The 23,163-nt window shown below is 39.5% G+C and overlaps 1 protein-coding gene across 2 annotated transcripts in view; it reads right to left on the bottom strand.

Moving 5' to 3' along the window:
- Positions 1-11,578: 11,578 nt before the first annotated feature.
- ZNF268 (zinc finger protein 268) overlaps positions 11,579-23,163 on the bottom strand; it is a 31,493-nt gene continuing 19,908 nt past the window's right edge. For both annotated transcript variants that reach the window (XM_030336469.2, XM_030336470.2), the window contains 4 exons: positions 22,753-22,926; positions 19,419-19,545; positions 19,036-19,131; positions 11,579-14,981 (listed from right to left, as the gene is read on the bottom strand). In XM_030336469.2, the coding sequence (XP_030192329.1) occupies positions 12,544-14,981; positions 19,036-19,131; positions 19,419-19,545; positions 22,753-22,926 (2,835 nt within the window). In that variant the 3' untranslated portion in view covers positions 11,579-12,543. The remainder of the gene's footprint in view (positions 14,982-19,035; positions 19,132-19,418; positions 19,546-22,752; positions 22,927-23,163) is intronic.

Genomic DNA, 23,163 nt, shown 5'->3' with positions numbered 1-23,163 from the left:
TTGCCCATTTGCCTTCAGTTTTCTTACTGGTTTGTAGCAGTTCTTTATAAAACTTGGAACTATGTTCTTTTCATATGTGTGTAATGAAAATACTTTTTCCCAGCCAGTAGCTCTTCTTTTCATTTTCTTAAAGATGCGTTTAGGAAAAAATGCTTGGTGTAATGCAATCTTTTATGGTTGATACTTTTATATTCTATTTGCTAAATCTGCCTCCTCAAATGCCACATGTCCCCCCACTGTAACCTAGAGGCTCTACTTTCTTCCCTTTACTTTTAGGTATACAACTCATCTGGAAATCATTTTAACTTCTAGAGTGAACTATGTCGTGTCAATTTTTTTTTCCATATGGATATCCAATTGGCCTAGCCCATTTGACCTTTTACTGTATTCCAGTGGCACTTTTCTCTTAAATCAGATGCTGATACAAGTGTGGGTCTGTTTCTGGGTTCTCTGATCTGTTCCACTGGTTTATTTGTCTAGCTTTACACAAAACCATACTATTTTAATCTTGGTGTAAGTCTTGATACTCAGTGTGTACCCTTCAGTGTTCTTCCTCTTTGGGCTATTCTTTACTCTTTGCATTTCCACATAAATTTGATAATCAGTTCATTAATTTTCACAGAAGTATATGTACTAGGACCTTACTTGAGATTGCATTGAATCTATAGACCAATTAGGAAATGTTTGAGAAAAATATTGGGTCTTCTGATCCGTGATTATGAAATAGATCTCAATTTATTGAATTTCATGCAATATTTAGTAGTTTTCTGTGTATAAACTTTTCACACTTCCCTTCAGATTTATGTCTATCACTTAATGTTTTTGATTATGTTGTCAATGGTACTTTTAGTCCCATTTCTGTTTTTGCAATATAGAGAAATACAGTTGTTTTTTATTTTTTTTTTAATTTTTTTTTCAACGTTTATTTATTTTTGGGACAGAGAGAGACAGAGCATGAACGGGGGAGGGGCAGAGAGAGAGGGAGACACAGAATGGGAAACAGGCTCCAGGCTCTGAGCCATCAGCCCAGAGCCCGACGCGGGGCTCGAACTCATGGACCGCGAGATCGTGACCTGGCTGAAGTCGGACGCTTAACCGACTGCGCCACCCAGGCGCCCCTACAGTTGTTTTTTAAATGTTTATTTATTTTTGAGAGAGAGAGCACGAGCAGGGGAGGGGCAGAGAGAGAGGGAGACACAGAATCTGAAGCAGGCTCCAGGCTCTGAGCTGTCAGCACAGAGCCCCACACAGGACTTGAACTCAACAAACTGTGAGATCATGACCTGAGCCAAACTCGGATGCCTAACTGACTGAGCCACCCAGGTGTCCCAGTTGATTTTTTTATATTGGCCTTCTATCTAGCAATTTTGCTAGATTCTCATTAATTCTAACAGTTAATTTTTAGATTATTTTGGATTTTTCTAACTACACAAACATGTTGTTTTTCATTTCTTTCTTTCTAATCTTTACACTTTTTAAAGTTTATATATTTATTTTGAGAGAGAGAACAAGCTGAGGAGGAGCGGAGTGAGACGGGGACAAAGGATCTGAAGCGGCTCTGTGATGACAGCAGAGAGCCCGATGAGGGGCTCAAACTCAAGAACCGTGAGATCAACACCTGAACTGAGATCAACAGTTGGACACTTAACTGACTGAGCCACCCAGGCGCCCCAGTTATCTTTACACTCAAAAAAAAATTTTTTTAATTGCAGGGGCACCTGGCTGGCTCAGTTAAGTGTCCAGCTGTTGATCTCAGCTCAGGTCTTGATCTCAGGATCTTGAGTTCAAGCCCTGCATTGGGCTCCGCTCTGGGCACGCAGCCTACTTAAAAATAAAAATTAAAACAAATATATTGCATTGACTAGGACCACCAATCTTCAATGTTGTCAGTTTTCTATTCTTGTAGGAGAGGAGAAGGCATTAAATATTTCACTATGAAAAGCAATCATGATGTGTTTACATCATGAAGTATTTTGCAGATTTCTTTTGTAGATACCCTTTATCAGATTAAGGAAGTTCCTCTCTAATACTATTTTTAAAACACTGCTATGAACATCTGTTTATCAACTTTCTTTCTACATCTCATACTATTTTTCTCCTTTATTCTGTAAATGTGGTATATTACAGTGGTTGTTTTTTTTTTTTTTTTTGAAAAATTTTTTTTTTACTTTAAAGCATCTTTGCATGGATAGGCTAAACCATACTTGACTGTGATGTAATTTTTATAAGTCACTAGATACAGGCCAGTTTCTGTAGTGTAGTGGTTATCGTGTTTGCCTCACAAAAAAACCAGATACATTCTGCTAATTTTTTGTTTAGGACTTATACATCACTGTTTTTGAGAAAAAGATAGGTCTACAGTTTCATTTCATCCCATGTGTCTGTGGCATCAAAGTTACACTGGTCTCCTAAAAAGTATTGGGAAGTATTCTCTGGAAATTTTTATAGTATTGAAATTATGTCTGCATTAAATGTCAGGAATAATTCACTAGTGAAGTTATCTAGGCCTCAAGCTTTTTTTGTAGAAAGGTTTTAAATTTGGAATTCAATTTCTTCAACAGATTCAGGACTAACTCATTTTACTTCTTTTTGTGTCAGTTTTAAGTTGTGATTTTCAAGGAATTTATCCATATCATCAAAACTATCAAATGTGTTTCCCTATTATATAACCTTCTTTGACTTGCATTTATCTTTTATATTTATTCATTATTTGTTTATTCATGATTCACTATTTATTTTCATGTAAAATCCATTATGATATTCCCATTTTCATTCTGGATATTGGCAGTGTCTCTTTTCTCTTTCTCGCCTTTTCTTTATTGGAAATGAATTTTATCAGTCTTACTAAGGACCAACTTTTGGTGATACATTTTTCTCCCAGTACATTTTTTTTGGTTGTTGTTATTCAATCATTTTCTGCTCTTTGCTATTGCCTTCCTAATCTGGGCTTAATTTGCTTTGCTTTTCTAGCTTCATTAAATAAAGGGCTAGAAAATAAATTTTTAATCTTTTTCTCTTCTAATATGTTCATTTAAAGCTAAACATTTTCCTTTAAATACTGTTTAGCATTGTATTTTGCTATCATTTATGTAAAAGTGTTTCCTATTTCTTCAAATTTCTCAGTCTAAAGTTACTATTTTTTCCATTAATTAGTATCTAGGAGGAAGAGACTTTGAGACTGTAATATTTGTTTCTCATTAAATTTTTGCTCACAAGTTTTAACATCCATTGATAATTCCTGACTGAAACAATCTTTACTATAATGGTTGCCAAATGGTGACTTTCTAATTTCGTCATTTTTTCTACATTTATCAGTTTGAATTCTATTGTCACAAAGAGTTTTCCTCCTTCTTTTCATCCGTTATTTCAGTGCAATGTATTTTTATTGTTGTTGTTTTATTTGGCCCTTTGTTCTTCCAAATGATTTCTTTTGTGATTTAGAAAGTTTTCTATTTTGGGGGGAGGGGGAAATGTTACTTTTATAACTTCTTATGGTGCCCTGAATCTCATTTTTCTCAATCTTTTATAATCAGCCTATCAGTTGAGATAGTATCCTTTGGTTTTCTAGTATCAATGACATTACTTCCCCCATCCCTCTCTCTCCTCTTCCCAAGCTTACTCACATTCTTCCTACTTTATAAGCAAATATATTTATATGGCATTCTTCCATCTTTGCTCAACCCTGATTTAGCTTTCTGTTGAGGGTTTTTGCATCTATGTTCATGACGACCATTTGCAGTTTTGCCTATTTGTAATATCTTCGTCAGGTTTTGTTATCAGTGTAATGCTGACCACATAAAATGGGTTAAGAAGTATTCTTCCTCTTCTATATTCTAGAAGAATTTGTATAGAGCTGGTATTATTTCATCCTGAAATGTTTGGTAGAATTCACCGTGAAATGATATGAGCTTGGATTTTTCTTTGTGGGAAGGTTTTTAACTATAAATTCAATTTCTTTAGTAGTTATAGGGCTATTCAGGTTTACCCATTTATGCATAAGTGACTTTTGATAGTTTGTCTGTCAAGAATTTTAGTCCACCTCCACCAACAGGTACGTGAAAAGATGCTTAACATCATTCATCATTAGGGAAATGCAAATCAAAACTAAAATGAGATATCACGTCACACCTGTCAGAATGGCTAAAATAAAAAACACAAGGGGTGCCTGGGTGGCTCAGTTAAGCAGCTGACTTCGCTCAGGTCATGAACTAGTGGTTCGTGGGTTCAAGCCCCATGTCGGGCTCTGTGCTGACAGCTCAGAGCCTGGAGCCTGCTTCAGATTCTGTCTCTCTCTCTGCCCCTCCCCTGCTCATGCTCTGCCTCTTTCCATCTCTCACAAATAAACGTTAAAAAAAAACAAACACAAGAAACAAGTGTTGGCAAGGATGTGAAGTGAAAGGAGCCCTCTTATTAGTAGGCGTGTGAACTGGTGCAGCCACTGTGGAAAATAGCATAGACGTTCCTCAAAAAATTAAAAATAGAACTACACTGTGATGCAGTAATTATACTACTGGGTATTTGCCCCCAAAATACAAAACAAACAAACAAACAAACACGAAGTCAAAGGGATATATGCACCCCTATGTTTATAGCAGCATTATTTACAATAGCCAAGAAATGGAAGCAGCCAAGTGTCCACTGATAGGTGAATGGATAAAGAAGACATAGCATATACATACAATGGACTATTAGCCATAAAAAAGAATGAAATCTTGCCATTTGCAATGACATGGATAGAGCTAGAGAGTATAATGCTAAGCAAAATAAGTCAGAAAAAGACAAATACCATATGGTTTCACTCATGTGTGTAATTTAAGAAACAAATGAGCAAAGGAGAGAGAGGGAGAGAGGAAGGAAGGGAGGGAGGGAGAGAGAGAGAGACTCTTAACTGTAGAGAACACACTGTTACCTGAAGACAAGTGGATGGGGGGGGGGGGTTGGGCGAAAGAGGTTGATGAGGATTAAGAAGTGTACTTGGCGTGATGAGCACTGGGTGATGTAGGGAGTTGTTGAATCACTATACTGCGTATCTGAAACTACTATAACACCATATGTTAACTACACTGGAATTAAATTTAAAAACAAAAAACAAGGGGCGCCTGGGTGGCGCAGTCGGTTGAGCGTCCGACTTCAGCCAGGTCACGATCTCGCGGTCCGTGAGTTCGAGCCCCGCGTCAGGTTCTGGGCTGATGGCTCGGAGCCTGGAGCCTGTTTCCGATTCTGTGTCTCCCTCTCTCTCTGCCCCTCCCCCGTTCATGCTCTGTCTCTCTCTGTCCCAAAAATAAATAAAAACGTTGAAAAAAAAATTTAAAAACAAAAAACAAAAACAAAAAAAAATAATTTAGTGCATCTCATCACAGTTGTCAGATTTATATGTGTAGTGGTTTTTTGGGGGGAGGGTTACTTCATTGCTTTTTGGTCTTATTTTCATTATTTTATTTGTATTTACTTTCAGCTTATTTTACTGTTCTTTTTCTAGTTTCTTAAGGTAACAGTTTAGGTTATTGATGTGAGATCTTTATTTTTTTCTAATATGAGCATTTAATGTTACAAATCCTCTATAAGCACTGCTTTTTTATCTCACAATTTTTGATTTGCAGTATTTTTTTTGTTCAGTTCAAAAAAAAAATATATATATATATATAATTTTTTTGAGATTTCTCTGGTCCATGGGTTATTTGGAATTGTGTTGCTTAATTTTCAAGTATTTGGATATTTTACGGTTCTTTTTGCTATTGGTTTCTTATTAAATTGCATTATAGTCTGAAGACAATTTGCATGATTTTTTTCTTAAGTTCCAGTTTATGACCAAAGACATGACCCACATTGCTAAATGCTTCATGAACAATTGAAAAGAATGTGTATTCTACTGTTGGATGTTCTAGAAATGCCTATTGGATCCCGTTTGTTGATAGCAGTATTCAGTTAATTTTATAGCCTTGCTGAATTTTGGTCCCCACATTTTGTTACCCAGAAATAAATGTTGGGACACCTGGGTGGTGCAGTTGGTTAAATGTCCAACTCTTGATGTCTCTCAGGTCATGATCTTGCAGTTTGTGAGTTTGAGCCCGCATTGGGCTCCACGTGGAGCCTGCTTTGGATTCTCTCCTTCTCTCTGCCCTTCCCCCACTTGTTCTTGTTCTCTCTCTCTCCCTCCCTCTCTCTCTCAAAATAAATATTTAAAAAGAAAAAAAGGGAAAGAAAGAATTGTTGCAATGCCCAATTACAATGGTGGAGTGTATTTCTCCTTCCAGTAGTTTTTGAATGATTTTGAAGCTTTGATGTGAAATGCGTGCACATTTAGGATTGTCTGGTGGAATTACTTTTTTATCATTATACAATATCCCTCTTTATTTCTGGTGATTTTCTTGGCTCTTAATACATATTTACCTAGAGAAAGGGGTACATATTTTCTAGTGTCAGCTGTGAGATTGGGAAATGGGGTGTAGGTCAGAATCAATTTAATCTGGTATTAAGCTGTGTCTGGGCTTTGTTTCAGCTTCTCATTTAGTGCACAACTGCTTTCAAATATTCTGAGGACAGGATCAGGATATTTTCCTCAGAGAGCCTAGGATCTCAGCATGAGCATATTCTAGACACTTGCTTGTGCTCACAGCCAAGCCGCCAGCTTTCGGTGAACTACTTACCTCCTTGCCTTACTGTCTGACTGCTTTCTGGGTTGCTAAGGTCTCTTTGCTTTCCCATTCTTAGGATTTCCAGGCTCCCAGAGATGTTTCATGCTGCTGCCTAGTCTCTGGGTCCTCTGAGGACAGCAGCCCTGCACTCTGGGAAGGCCTACAAGATCTTGGGAGTCTCTCAGCTCTCCTGACCCTTCTCCAGTCTTTTGTAATAGATTTTAATGCCTGGGGGTGGTTTTCATATATGTGTGTTCTCAGTTCTCTGCCCACCCCTCAGCCTAAAAGTCCGGAGTGCTTCTAATGGATTTCTCTCAACTGTTGCCCTGTCACCTTCCTTCAGATAGTATCTGCCTTCCACTTAAAGGAAAACCCGGGCATCTCAACAGGATTTTTAAAAATTCTTCTCTATCTGGGAATGCAAGCTGGTGCAGCCAGTCTGGAAAACAGTATGGAGGTTCCTCAAAAAACTAAAAATAGAACTACCCTACGAGCCAGCAATTGCACAACTAGGCATTTATCCACAGGATACAGGCGAGCTGTTTCGAAGGGACACATGCACCCCCATGTTTATAGCAGCACTATCAACAATAGCCAAAGTATGGAAAGAACCCAAATGTCCATCGATGGATGAATGGATAAAGAAAATGTGGTATATATACACACCCACAATGGAGTGTTACTCGGCAATCAAAAAGAATGAAATCTTGCCATTTGCAACTACGTGGATGGAACTGGAGGGTATTATGCTAAGTGAAATTAGTCAGAGAAAGACAAAAATCATATGACTTCACTCATATGAGGACTTTAAGAGACAAAACAGATGAACATAAGGGAAGGGAAACAAAAATAATACAAAAACAGGGAGGGGAACAAAACAGAAGAGACTCATAAATATGGAGAACTGAGGGTTACTGGAGGGGTTGTGGGAGGAGGGATGGGCTAAATGGGTAAAGGGCATTAAGGAATCTACTGCTGAGATCATTGTTTCACTATATGCTAACTAATTTGGATGCAAATTTTAAAAAATAAAATTAAAATATTTTTCTCTATCAATATCGCACTTGTCATACTATCTCTGAGGGTTCCAGGAAGACCCATGGGAAAGAGTTGCCCGGATGCTCCTTCGTGGGGGGGGGGGGGGGGGGCACTTTGGGATTCTGGTGTGTCACGCCAGTCCACAGGCAACTGCCTGCTTGTCTTGCTTTCCCTTTTGCTACGTGGGCCCTCTCCTCTTCCTGCAGTTTCACCGAGGATGAGAGCAGAAACTCTCTTTTCTTATAGAAAGTGCTTTCTACTTCCTACTGCCATGCTCACTGGGGTTTGTGCTCTCAGTTTCTAAGATGTCGTAGCTTGCCCAGTCTAACCAGAAGCAGAGCAACACAACTGATACGCATCCAGTAGAGATCCTACTCTATTTGCAACTCTCTGTATTCGCCTGAGGTTTATTTTGGTTTTCCTAAATAGACAACCACACCTCCAAACAATGGAAGTTTTTTTTTTCCTGCCCTCACCCCCAATTCCTTGTTTCCACACATTGGCTAGAATTATCACACACTGTTCAATAAAAGTGATGGCCATTCTTGTAATTTTCTTAATATAATGGCATATATCTACCAATAAGTACATATGTCCAGTTTTGGAACATTCTGTTTCCAAAGTTAAAGGATTTAATTTCCATTCCTAATTTAATAATATTTAAAAATCATCTAGGGTATTACATTCCATCAAATGTGTTATCTACACATACTGAGATAATCACATGGCCTTTCTTTTATCTGGTAGTGTGATTAATTTTATGAAGATTTTCTAAATATTAAATCTCCCAAACATCATAATGTATTTTTATAGGGTGACATTCAGCTGCATATAACAGATCCAACACTCTTCCTACCTAAAAAAGAAAAGGTGGCTTAAACAAGGCAGTTCATGCACCCTTGTGTAAAAGATATTCAGATGTTAGTAGTGTAGAGCTGGTATAGCAGCCCCGTCATTACCAGAAAGCACGGACGCAGGTGGCTTCTGTCCTTGAGATGAATCCAGGTTCCACAATGGATGCTCAATCTCCAACCATCATGTGTGCTGTGTATTAAAGTGGGAAATGATTCCAGAACACTAGGGGGCTTTCCCCATTGTTTTCTTTACAGCCTTTCCATTAGACACTGTCAGCAACCTCTACTTCATTACTCAGAATTTAGTAGCAAGATACTTCACTACAAGAACAATGGAGAAATGTAACTTTTTGGCTGAGCTCATTGTCAGTATGAAAACTACAGTGACTGGGCACCTGGGTCGCTCAGTCAGTTGAGTGGGTCCGGCTCTTGATTTCAGCTCAGGTCATGATCTCACTGGTTCATGGGTTCAGGCCCCGTGTCGGCAGTGCAGAGCCTGCTTGGGATTCTCTCCCTCCCTCTCTCTCTGCCCCTCCCCTGCCTCAATATAAATAAATCAACTTTAAAATAAAAAGGCACAGTGACTCTGTTGGTAATGAAGGGACATTGGGTTCATGACTAGTAGTCTGCTACACGTATTGTCATGGCTTTAAAAAAAAAAAAAACCTCCACATTGTTGAATTAATTTTGCTATTAGATTTAGTACATTTTAACCTATGTTCATAAATACGAATCATGAATTATCCCCCCCCCATGTCGATTTTTTGGAAAAACCATAAAATGCTCGATTATCTTTCCTTGAATTTTCCTGAGAATAATCAGCTATTACTAAAAGTCTGGGGCTGGGGCAGGGTTAGAAGGGCTAGACAGATTTCAAGCCAGAGATTCAATTTTTTACTTTTTCTTATTGTTTGTTGGTTGTAAATCTATTCATTCTGTTAAATTTCATTTATCTGATAGATTTTCTTTTTTTAAAGATTTTATTTTATTATTTTATTTTTTTAATGTTTGAGAGAGAAAGACCGTGAGTGGGGGAGAGGCAGAGAGAGGAAGACATAGAATCCGAAACAGACTCCAGGCTCTGAGCTGTCAGCACAAAGCCCAATGCAGGGCTCGAACCCATGAATCGTGAGATCATGACCTGAGCCAAAGTCAGACACTTAACCAACTGAGCCACCCAGGCACCCCTATTTTATTTTTAAGCAATCTCTACGTGCAACATGGGGTTCAAACTCACAACCCTGTGATCAAGAGTTGCACACTCTACACTGACCAGTTGCCCCAAATTTTCTTTTTAAGATTAAGAACTTAATGTTAGCATTAGCCTTTCCCACAGTATTTGATTTCAACGTTGTTGAAACATTATAATGTTGTCAACATTATATCAACATTTCTACTGGGCAAGGTTGCATGTGGATTTGCATCACACGATACATTCACACAATTCATTATTATGTGTGAATCTTCCTTGGAACATCTATGACAGAACACATACTCATTATATTTTCCAGATTTAGGGAATACACTTGATCAAGTATCTGACATTCTTCCCTCATGCAAACTTTCTCTTCTCTTCTGTGAATCATCCTTCTTTACTCCAGGTATCTTTAGATTGCATCCTGTGTAATGAGCTGAACACAGGAAGGACCAGGCATTCAGAAATCATTAAACACCTCCTTCAAAGGAGGGTAAATGGTGGGATTCCCTCCTCAAGTACAGAGGACAAAGTGGGAGGGGATTCAGGAGTATCTGTGGCTTGAGGGGCGCCTGGGCAGCTCAGTCGGTGGAACGTCCGACGTGATCTCAGGGTTCATGGGTTCAAGCTGCACGTCAGGCTCTGTGCTGACAGCTCAGAGCCTCCAAGCAGGTTAGAACCTGCTTCAGGTTCTGTGGCTCCACCTCTCTCTGCTCCTTTCCTGTGCACACTCTGTCTCTCTCTCAAAATAAGTAAACATTTTTTAAAAATTTAAAAAGAGAAACATCTGTGGTTTGCAATACGCTACTCCTGAAGCGTAGCCGAGATTGCCAGAGTCCCAACCCTCTTCAGGTTAATGTTCATTCACATAAAGAAACTGGAGAGGAAAACTGACCTTGTAAGAAGGAAGCTGGCACAGTGACTTTTCCCCATCCTCACTCTACAGCTACACGTACACACGTACCTCAGACAACTGCAGGCTTGGTTCCAGACTACCATAGTGAAGCAAATGTGGCAATAAACCGAGTCAAATGAAGTTTTGTTTCTTAACGCATATAAAAGCTATATTTACACTACACTGTAGTCTATTAAATGTACAATAGCATTATGTCTAAAAAAAGCAATGTACATACTTTAATTTAAATACATTGCTAAACCATGCTGAGTTTTCAGCAAATCATAATCACTGACCACAGATCACCATAACAAATAATGGCAAGTTTGGAATATTGCAAGAATTAGTGAAATGTGACAGAGACATGAAGTAAGCAAATGCTATTGGAAAAATGAAGCCAATACATTTGCTCAGTGCAGGGTCACCACATGCCTTCAATTTGGGAAACAGCATTGCCTGCGAAGGACAATAAAATGAGGTGTGCCTGAACACATTTCAGCAGTGCCACTAAATGTGTCATTTAAATACGTTAAAAGCACACCAGATAACTCATACAAAGATAAGTGAATTAGAATTTTAAAATGACAATAACTAAAGCTATCCTGGGTAATCTATACAGAAAGAACTAATTAATAATTGCAGGAAAATGTTACCAGAAAACAAAAGCTCAGTTTGCTTTTTGGTACTTTAGGAGTCCATGAGAAATTCAAAGTCTGGAATATCTCAGCCTACTTTGACGATCATGTCAAGTCCTTGGTAGGGCACCTTGAATGATGGCCCCATCAGGACCTCACACACTGTGAGAGATTATCTTAGTGAAAATCAAGATGTTCTAACTAGTGAGGGCAGAATAGATTCCAGCTACACAAACACATCAATTATGCACTATAATAATGTACATAACTAAAGAAGTAGCCACCAGGCCCACTTACAAAAGGTACAAAACAGTAGAAAAGGTTTGTAGTATTGAAATGTATTTTTAATAAATCATATTATTCTAGAAACAAGTTGTATCTCTTACAAAGAATAAGTCCCTGGGCAATGGCATGTATCTAACTTATCTCTCATATGTGACATTCACAAGTGGAATGCCAAACTACACATAACTCCTATAGTAAAAGGAAGATAACATCTAAATATCCCTGTAGGTCTTATGATGTATTTCTGGTTATCCTGATTATATTTATTTACGTTGTAAAAAAAAAGACAAAACAAAACCACTTTATATTCCATTATGAACATGCCTATCATTTATAGTTGAATATTTTCTCCAATATTTTCCTAACAATCTGGAACATCTGGAACATAATTTCCCTTACAATAATTCTTAAATTATCTTCCAAATTAAAATCACAGTGAAGGGAACCTTTCTACTGAGGCTTTACCCCTTCTGACACATCCATAGATCTTCATTCATAATATATTTTTTTAAATAGAAGTTTGTCTTTCCTAGATGAAGAATTTCCCCTAATTTATAGCATGATTTCTCCAAGGTATGATTTTCTGATACCTAAAGAGTGTGCAATTTTGATAATTCTGCCATTGATTGCCTTTACACATTCTGTCATTAAAATCCTACGGTTTAAAATTAATTTCAAAGGAGTGTGCTCCATATTTACTTGCTTTATGAAACTTCCTTTGCAAATTTTATCACAGTAAAAAAATAACTTTCCAAAATTCACTTCATTGATATGGCTCCTCACCTGTACAAACTTTAACAAAGGATGACCTACCGGGCTCACTGAATTCATGACATTCCGTGTGCATTTACTGTTTTTATTTTATATGCAAAAAGCAGCTTTCTGTGGGTGCCCTGCCACATGCTGTGCGTTCATAAGGTTTCTATTCAGTATTAGTTTTTTCTGGTGTACAATGAGATTACTTCAGTTACAGAGTTTCTCTTCTGTATGAATTTGCTGGAGTTTCCTATGAGTTGACTTTTGGAAGAAAGTTTCTTACATTTAATTCATCAATATGTTTTTCATCCGCATGAGTTCTCTGATGCATAATGAGCTGAGACTTCCAACAAAAGGCTTTCCCACATTCAGTGCATTTACAGGGTTTCTCTCCTGTATGAGTCCTCTGGTGTGCACTGAGAATTGACTTCTGAGAGAAGGTTTTTCCACATTCGTTGCATCCATAGGGTTTCTCCCCTGAATGAGTTCTCTGATGTACAATGAGCTGAGATTTCCTAATGAAGGCTTTCTCACATTCACTGCACTCATAGGGTTTCTCTCTTGTGTGCATTCTCTGATGTACAATGAGCCGTAATTTTCCACTGAAGGATTTCTCACACTGACTACATTTATAAGGGCTTTCCCCTGCGTGAGTTCGCTCATGTACAATGAGTAGTGACTTCCAAATGAAGGCCTTCCCACATTGGTTACATTCATGTGGTTTCTCTCCTGAATGAGTTCTCATGTGTATAATGAGGTAGGACTTGCTACTAAAGGCTTTCCCACAGTCACTGCATCCATAAGGTTTTTCCCCTGCATGAGTTCTCTGATGAGAAATGAGCTGATCTTTCCTATTAAAAGCTTTTCCACATTCACTGCATTCATAGGGATTTTCTCCTGTGTGAATTCTCTGATGTACAATGAGCTGTGAATTGAAACTGAAGGATTTTCCACATTCACTGCATTCATGTGGTTTCTCTCCTGTGTGAGTCCTCATGTGTATAATGAGGTAGGACTTGCTCCTGAAGGCTTTTCCACATTCGCTGCATCCGTAGGGTTTCACTCCTGTGTGACTTCTCTGATGCACAATGAGCTGGGACTTCAAACTAAAGGCTTTTCCACACTGATTACATCCATAGGGTTTTACCCCAGTGTGAACCCCCTGATGTACAATGAGCTGTGACTTGAAAGTAAAGGCTTTTCCACATTCACTACAACTGTAGGGTTTCTCCCCTGTATGGGTCCTCTGATGCACAATAAGGTTCGACTTTGTGTTAAAGGCTTTGCTACATTCGCTGCATTCAAAGGGTTTCTCGCCTGTATGAGTTCTCTGATGTATAATGAGCTGTGACTTTAAGCCAAAAGTTTTCCCACAGTCACTGCATTCATAGGGCTTCTCCCCAGCATGGGTTCTCTGGTGTGAAATGAGCTGGTATTTCCGACTGAAGGCTTTCCCACATTCATGGCATTCATATGGACTCTCTCCTGTGTGAATCCGCTGATGTATAACGAGTTGTGAATTAAAACTGAAGGCTTTCCCACAGTCACCGCATTCGTGGAGTTTCTCTCCTGTGTGAGTCCTCATGTGTATAATGAGGTAGGACTTGCTCCTGAAGGCTTTGCCACATTCGCTACATACAAAAGGTTTCATTCCTGTGTGACTTCTCTGATGCACAATGAGCTGTGACTTCAAACTGAAGGCTTTCCCACACTGAATGCACCCATAGGGCTTTACTCCTGTGTGAACCCCCTGATGTACAATGAGCTGCGACTTGAAAGTAAAGGCTTTTCCACACTCAGTACAACCATACGGTTTCTCCCCTGTATGTGTTCTCTGATGTACCATAAGGTTTGACTTTGTATTAAAGGCTTTCTGACATTCACTGCATTCAAAGGGTTTCTCTCCTGTATGAATTCTTTGATGTATAATGAGCTGTGACTTCAAACCAAAAGCCTTACCACATTCATTACAACCATAGGGTTTCTGCCCCGAATGAGTTCTCTGGTGTGAAACGAGCTGGTCTTTTCTACTGAATACTTTTCCACATTCACAGCATTCATAGGGATTCTCACCTGTGTGAATTCTTTGATGTATAACGAGTTGTGAATTGAAACTGAAGGCTTTCCCACATTCACTGCATTCATGGAGTTTCTCTCCTGTGTGAGTTCTCTGATGGACAGTGAGGTAGGATTTGCTGCTAAAGTCCTTCCCACATCCCTTACATTTGTAGGGTTTCTCTTCTGCGTGAGTTCGCTGATGCACTGCAAGGTATGACTTGCTGCTGAAGGCCTTCCCACAAAAACCACATTCAAAGGGTTTTCCACCCACATACACCTGTTGGCATGTGAGTGGTGACTTCTTGTTGACAGTTTTACCAGATTCATTACTTTCACAGTATTTTATTCCAGTAACAGTTTGCTCGTGTTTAGAATGATGGAATGGTTCCCTGTATGCATGAAACTCATTAGGATTCTTTCCAGCAAAACCACTATTGAAATCTATATTATATTTAAAACTCATTCCATGAGTGATGTATTTATGAAGCTTTTGTCCTGAAGAATCATAATTTGTACTAAGAAGACATAGTTTTCCAAATGCAGTACATTCATAGTTTTTTGCCATACTTTCCAGCTTGCCTTGATTTTCCTGATGCCAGTCCATATGATCATCAATTTCCAGGACTTTTTCTAGAAATGAGAAAATAGTTATATGTTAAAAATAATAACACGATCCTGGCAGAACATAAAATCATCTTAAAAATGCCATGTCATGAGATTATACTTTTAGTTTCATATATCGGATCTGAATATAAATAAAACCTCAAGTATAAACGTAATGAAACTCCTGGCCATTGGGGAGAACAATCAAAACTAAAAATGAAGGGGCACCTGGGTGGCTCAGTCAGTTAAATGTCCAACTTCAGCTCAGGTCATGATCTCACGGCTCCTGAGTTTGAGCCTCGCCTTGGGCTCGGTGCTAACTGCTCAGAGCCTGGAGCCTGCTTCGGATTCTGTGTCTCCCTCTCTCTCTCTCTCTCTCTGCCCCTCCCCCACTCGCACTCTGTCTCTCTCAAAAATAAATAAAAATTAAAAAAAAAAAAACTAAAAATGAAGATAGGCATAGAAAACTGACAATGCATACAGATGGTTTTAAGTCTTGAAATTTTGCATAGTGAGTAAAGAAAACAAAATAGGTACAAGGAAAAATAAGGAAAATATAAAGCAGTTGGAAGGGATCTCAGCATTATATTCTTTCAATAAATAATTGGATCAAAATTTAGAATGGCATCTGACTTCTCATTAGCATCACTAGAGGACAAAAAGCAGAGCATTCAGGAGTAAAATATAAACATTTTTGGAGGCACAGGTCTCAAAATTTGTATCACATGCACTCTTTCACAGGAAGGTACGTGAAGAATGCTCTAATAAAACCAATCAAGAAAACAGATGACACAAAACAGATATAGAAAATAAAACCTGAGACTCCAGGATAAAAAATGGTACACCCAGGATATGAGAAAAACTAGGTTATAATGGAGAAAGTCAAAAAGAAGTGATGTCATCAGGAAGAGACTGACAGAATTACTAAATTGGTTGACTGTACCACAGGAATATTTAGACATGTGAAGAAAAGTCTGGGGTTAATGATAAATACATTAATGATGAGAACAGGGAAGACTTGGCAGACAAATAAAACAACTCAAAAGAAAATAAATGATCTATGAACAAAAATTAACACCATTGCGTATTTGCATGATTTACCTGTGAACAGAACTTACATAGTCATAAAGATGTAAGAACTGAAGACCGATCTAACCCAAATGAAGTAACTTTATTAAGACGACTGGGGTATAAGAAGACAGTGTGTGTATCATGGGGAGTATGAAGGAAGGAGGGTGAAAGAGAATTAAATCATTACACTTTTATACTGAAAAATCATTATTAAGGGGGAAAATCAAGATGCACTACAATAGGCTGGTTATTTACAAATATGCAAGCAAGTGGAGCCAAAAGGGATGAAAGTGGCTGAATCTGGGGGAACAGAAAACTGAGAGGGGGCAGGCTGAACAGAATGCTGTTTACAACAAAACAAAAGCCAACGACAGAACGCAGACAGGGAACGAAACACGGGACTAAATCCTCAGGCACAATGACAAATATCTGGAGGCTGAACAGAAGAGAATGGGTAGACCTGATCTAGATGCCAAAATGAGAATCAGATCTGGTCATGTGTTTGGCTAACAGTCTTATCCGTGCAGACTTTCAGAGTTCGTGGACACCGAACCTATCCTAATACACTACCCTTGCAACCCTTCTCTGACTGGCGCCATACCCGTCCTTACCGCTCTTGGTTAGCACAGCTCTGACTTCCTTCCTTTGACTTCCCGAGAAACCTAATGCATTTTTGGTGGGGCATTCTCTTTGCAACAATAATGGCAGAAAATGATATTATGGTTGGTTGTCACAGGGAAAGTTCAAAGAATTCAAGAAACAGGAAACAATACCAGAGCCGATGAATGGAAGACAGAAATTCCTGAGCTTAAATATTACTTAAACGTAACTGAAGATGATTCCTGGCTGTCCCTGGAAGGTAGTCCCTGGAAACTCAACTTGCACCAACAGAATTCAGACACTGAAGCTACAGAAAAACATTCTCCTGAACGACCATCTTGAGTGTAGCCACAGAAGACAACAGCAAGAGAATTATGCTCAGAGAGCAGAACCAAGGACTCGTGAGGCCACTGCCACACCAGGGAGTCCTGGCCCCGACCAGGGTTTCAACGCACTGCAAACCAGGGACTTGTGTGTGGCACTCACTGCAGTGGCTCTGTTTTACCTACTCTGCAATTCTCTGGCTGGTTGAATATGAATAACTTATCTTCAACTGCAAGCCACCAGACCATGAAGAACTACCACCAGGTCTGACTGGGAACAAGGATCCAGGACTTGGGTTAATACAGTATTAGAAGGAAAACAGGGGTGGCGGAATATTTTTGAAGATGGATGTGACTAGAAGCTACCTCTCCAAAGAGGTGGACGAAGGTAGACAGTGCTGCCTACCCAACAATCTTTCCTCCCTTTTCCTGCCTGGCAGAAACCTGATTTTTTCCCCAAACCCATCCTTAAGGCCACGTGCTTCAGTCAGGGAAATGGGGACCTGTCTCCATTGCTACCTCTACCCCTCTCCCCAGAAGGTGAAGCATCATTTAAATGAGTCAACACTGGGACGCCCACTTCCCTTGCCAGAGCCTTCTTCAGACAGGGGCTGTGATAAAAACCTAACCCACGGAGTATGGCAAGTTTGAGGAGATTTCTTGGAATAGGCTTTACCACCTCATAAAAACAGCCCTGTGGAAAAAGCAGTTTTTCTTCTACTGGGGCTAGCATATCTGCAGGCGTTGGCTGGAACTGTAAGAGCCATCTGGTGACCATGGGGAAGATAACCTGGGAAAATGCCGACACACTGAGAATGGCAGGGAACATCCAGACTTTCGGGGATTTACTGAGTCAATCACTTAGCCAACCCTACAGCTGCCCTCCCTCAGGACTTCTTGTGATGTGTACTAATAAATAGCTTCTGCTTAATAGGTCGATTTCGGATTGATGAGAAATTACAGCTGAAACAATCCTAACGATACAAACACCAACGTGATTCATATGGCCCTGCCTGTGACAGATTAAACTCGCGTAGGGAAACATACCTGATAGTAACACGAAGACGAACTAACACAAAAGGACCAAGATGAATCCATTTGATTAATAAATACAATGACCAAAAATGAGATATTGGCCTTGGTGTTGGTGGGAAATGGGAATATGGGAAATTTAAAAGACTTCTCTATAGAGAACCAAAATATTAACAGATTTCAGCAACACTAGTGAAGAAAATGGCACATAAAAGAGATTTAAGCTGACTCCCCAGTGGCCAGAGAAAGAGCTGGAAGCGCAGCAGAATGAATAAACAATCAGAAGGTGAGAAGAAAGTATGATGTAGATACGGAGCAAACCAATGGACAATTCCAGTTCCTGAAAATGAGACTGGGGGGGGACACATGCAGGGAAGATGCCCTATGGACCAACCTCAGTACCAAAAAGCAGATGAAAGACAGACGGGCTGTCAGTTACCAAAAAGAAAAACAGTTTAAATCTTCAGAATGGGTATCTTTTAAAGGTTATAATAAAGAAGAAAAGTAGTGACTATAAAAAGACCCCTTGGACTCAGAAGGAAAAACAAGCGAAGCCAGTAAAGCATGAAAAGAATAAGTGCTTCCCCATGTAGTGTGTGAGTGGGTTCAGTGGGGTGTCACCTGGGTAAGGGGGGAAAGGGGCTCCAGGTGGAGTAACTAATATCCAGGACTGTAGGAATGCACTTAGAAATGACAGTGACAACTTATCCTAATAGATTTCAAGGACAAGGAAGAAGGTTGGGACTGTGGTTGTTGATTTAAAAATATAATTAAAAAAATATAAAAAAGAGATATAAAAATATAATTAAAAAAAAAAGAAAGTAGAAGGGTGTGTGACAGCCACACTGAGTAAGATAAAGAGGAAGCTTGTTTAAATGGATAACAAAATGAGTCTAACTTGGGAAAGTAGAAAAAAGAACAGAAGAGAACGGAAAGGAAATGGAGAAAAAACGGTAACAAATGAGACAAAAGGCACAAACGTGAGTTGTACGTCAATCAGAATTCACATCAACTCTGAGTAAGGAGGAAAAGATCCAAGTATCTTGATCACTCACCTGGATGGCCTTGACTTGGGATTTGGGCCTGCAACATCCACAGTTCTTCTCCTTGCTCCAATTTGAAGATGATATCCGGTTTGGTGTCTTGATAACCTGTGAATGGAAAATCACAGACAACCTGGGCCAAAACTACCACAGACCCTGAAGAATAGGGAAGATTTAGCGTGGAGGCAGCATGTCGAAGCTGCCCTATGCCCACAGCAAAGTGGAGACCGTTCCACTACCATATTCTGATGCCAAAGGGAGACTAAGAAAATCTGGCCTTTAAATATAAGTCTAAAATCACAAGTAATTTCTTTGCAAAAGCCACCCAAGTTTCAGCACCCAAGAAGGGGAAGCTTGGAGATCACACACAGTCCTTACAGGGAGGGAGCGCCTACCCAGGGACACCAGGTGGCTGTAGTTCTCCAACATCACACTCCTGTACAGGTGCTTCTGAGCTGGGTCCAGCAGCCGCCACTCTTCCCAGGTAAAGTCCACAAACACATCCACAAATGACAATGGTCCCTGAAAGAGCACATTCCTATTGAATCTCAAATCATTTTACTGAGCTTGTGGGAAACAACAAGCTGCCTAGAATGTCCATTGTTCATATTCTACTTTGTGAGAAAAGCTAGAATTTATTGAAAGCATCCCTTCGATGTGTATTAAATCACTCAGCCTTTCACTCAACATATGAGAATACCTGGTGCCAGATAACCAGTGAGGTGCAGGTGATATAAACTTGAATGAAACACAACTCTGTGCACAAGAAGTATTCACCACTACATAGGAAAGCAAAGTTAAACATCTGTGGACATATCTGGGAGTCAAAGAAACTAAGATGAACGAACATACAGAGCACAACAGGGGCACAAAGGAGGAAGCTGGCAAAGTCATTTGAAAGTGTCAGGCTGAATCTATAAAAGGGTAATGCTGGGGCAGCCACTGTGAGAGAAGGCATGTCACAACTTAGGTGGAATAAAAGGGGAACAGCTCTAAGGAGCGGCCAGTTTGTGAGGCACATGATCTGAACAAGAAGATACACAGATGGCAATTAAGCATATGATAAGATGTTCAACATCATACATCATTAAAGAATTACAAATTAACAATAAGACGCCATTACACACAATTAGAATGGCTAATATTAAAAAAACTAGTCATAACAACACCAAATTTCATGAAAGATGTGAATATAAACACCCAAGAAGCTTGACAGACACCAACAAATATGAGCTCAAAGAAACCGACGTCGAGACCTATTATAATCCAATTTTCTACAAAGAATCTTGAAAGCATCAAGAAACAATTGGTCCCACACGAGGATCCTCAGTAAGATTATAAGCAGATTTCTCATCAGCACCTTTGAAGACGTGAAGGCAATGACCTGATATATTCAAAGCGCTGAAACAAACCAAATTGTCAACCAAAAACCCTGTATCTGTCAAAACTGACCTTCAAAAGTAGAGGGGGAAATTAAGGCATTCCCAGAAAACAAATGGGAGTTCATTTGTTAGACTTTCCTGACAGAAATGCTCCAGAGAGCAGGTGAAATAAAAGTAGAAAATAACTCGAAACTGTATGAAGAAATAAAGATCTTAATAAAGGTTGATAAATGAATAATTGCAAGAGGCAGTGTTATTTTAACTTCAGTTTGTAACTCCACAGTTTGTTTCCTACATATTATAAGAAACTAATGCATTTAAAATAATTATTAGTGGGGCGCCTGGGTGGCGCAGTCGGTTAGGCGTCCGACTTCAGCCAGGTCACCATCTCGCGCTCTGTGAGTTCGAGCCCCGCGTCAGGCTCTGGGCTGATGGCTCAGAACCTGGAGCCTGTTTCCGATTCTGTGTCTCCCTCTCTCTCTGCCCCTCCCCCGTTCATGCTCTGTCTCTCTCTGTCCCAAAAATAAATAAATGTTGAAAAAAAAAATTCTTTAAAATAATTATTAGTCTGTGCATGGGGTCATGCAGTGCATAAAGATGTAATTCTGTGACATCAATAACCAAAAGGGGTGACGACAGAGCTGTAAAGGAGCAGAGTCCTTGCACAGTAACAAAGTTAAGCTGGTGTAATTTCAAATCAGCTCTGTGCTGACAACTCAGAGCCTGGAGCCTGCTTCAGATTCTGTGTCTTCCTCTCTCTCTCTCTCTCTCTCTCTCTATCTGTCTCTGTCTCTCTCTCTCTCCACCTCTCCTGCTCACCCTCTGTCTCTGTCTTTCAAAAATAAATAAATGTTAAAAAAAAAAGTAAAACAAAACAAAACACCTTGCTCTATGATTGCATAAAGCTGACACAACTCACGTGTGCCTCTTCAGAGTGTGCTCGTGACACCCGTGAAACAGAATCAAGAGTTATGAAAGCAAACCACACACACGGACACCTGACAGATGACAAGGGAGGCAGGCATAGGAAAAAGTCAATCACGTCATGGGCCTGGGACAATGGATAACTCTATGAAAAAATAAATCTTGCCTCCCACCCACACCAAACAAAAATTCATTCGAGATGTATTACAAACCTAAATGTGAAAGGTAAAATAATGAAGAAAATGTCTTCATGAGCTTCAGATAGCAAAAAAAGTACTTAAATTGGACACAAAAAGCACAAGCAATAAAAAATTATGAATCAGAATAAATTAAAATTAGAAATACCTGTTCATCAAGATAGCATTAACAGAATGAAAGGCAAGCAAAAAAAAAAAAAAAAAAAATTGAACAACAGTTCATGCTATTCATACTGAAGTATTTAAAGGAGGCATGATGGTTTCTGAACTATATTAAGAAACGTACCCCAAACAACATGGTTTAATGGATGCATAGAGAGATAAAAACACGGATAATCCGACAAAGCAAGTATGGTAAAATGTTAATGGTAACTTTTAGGTGACGGGAACACAGAAGTTCACTAACATCTTTCAACTTTGCCCTCTGCCTGAAAATTTCTGCAACAAAATACTGGAGGTAAAGGAAGCACCCCGGGTCGGGTAAAATTTGAATATGGATTTGGTATCAAGTTAGTTTTAAACTTTCATGTACGCGGATCACTGGATCTCGTTAAAATGAAGAGGGTTGTGGGGTGTCACATTCTGCATTTCTAACAAGCTTCCAGGATATTAAAAATTCATTTAAACTAAGAAAAAAGAAAATCCAAAAGGCAACAAACTATCAAATATGCATGACAGAAGGTACTCATCCTCTTTAGCCAGGAGGAAATGCAAATTAAACAGATAGATGCCATCATACAATCACCAGAATGACCAAAATCAAAAGAGTAACAATAGAAATTGTTGGCTGAGAAAGTGAGGCAAACGGATGTTCACGCACTGCTCTCCGTAGCAAGAGCTGGTAAATATAATCAAAGTGCTTACTGCAAAATATAACCAATACAGCAAGACACATGTGCACACACCATTAACAAAAATTAAAAACACATACACAGCAATAACAATACATATTTTGTGAATACATATAAGCAAAAGAAATCCACAAAAAACAAAGTAATTTTTAGAGGTGGGGAAGGAGACAGAAATGGAGTTTGGGGAAATCAGACAGTATGTAAATAAAGGTATAGGGACCTTACACAGACCAGTGATGCTAAACAGGGCATGAACTGAGAAGTGACTAACTTAACTCTTTGACCCAAGGATCCCCATCCCTCTCCCAACCAAAAAAAAAAAAAGGAGACAAGTACTATAGAAGAGAAGCGGGAATAAATAAACACACAACTCACCCGAGACTGGGTGGGTTTTGGCTGCTCGTGGGAAATAAACAGCCACTCTAGAACCTGCTCTGTCCTGTGATTCCTATGTCTTTGCCGAGGTGCACCAGGGCCAAGGATGGATTCCTGATCTCGGAACTCTCTGATTCTGTTGCACGAACTCTCTTGCTCCTGGAGAGGCGGAACCTGCGGATGTAACAGCAAACTCGCTTTAATGGCCAGAATTCCCCTAAGCCCCAACCTCGGTCTTTTTGGCTGGTGAACGCACTCACGTGAGGCTAGGCTGGGTGTTCTGTGCTCTGTATTCAGTGTTGCCGTGGGGCAGACACGAGACAAATGCACATGGCAAGCCCAGCACACTGACAAAAGTCCCCTCCCCTCACTCTGCACAGACACCCAGGAACCCTGAAGACGCAGCAAGCA

Source organism: Lynx canadensis, chromosome D3 (assembly GCF_007474595.2).
Source record: "Lynx canadensis isolate LIC74 chromosome D3, mLynCan4.pri.v2, whole genome shotgun sequence".
NCBI lineage: Eukaryota > Metazoa > Chordata > Mammalia > Carnivora > Felidae > Lynx > Lynx canadensis.
Note: the sequence above shows the minus strand (reverse complement) of the source record. Positions and strands in the feature narration are given on the sequence as shown.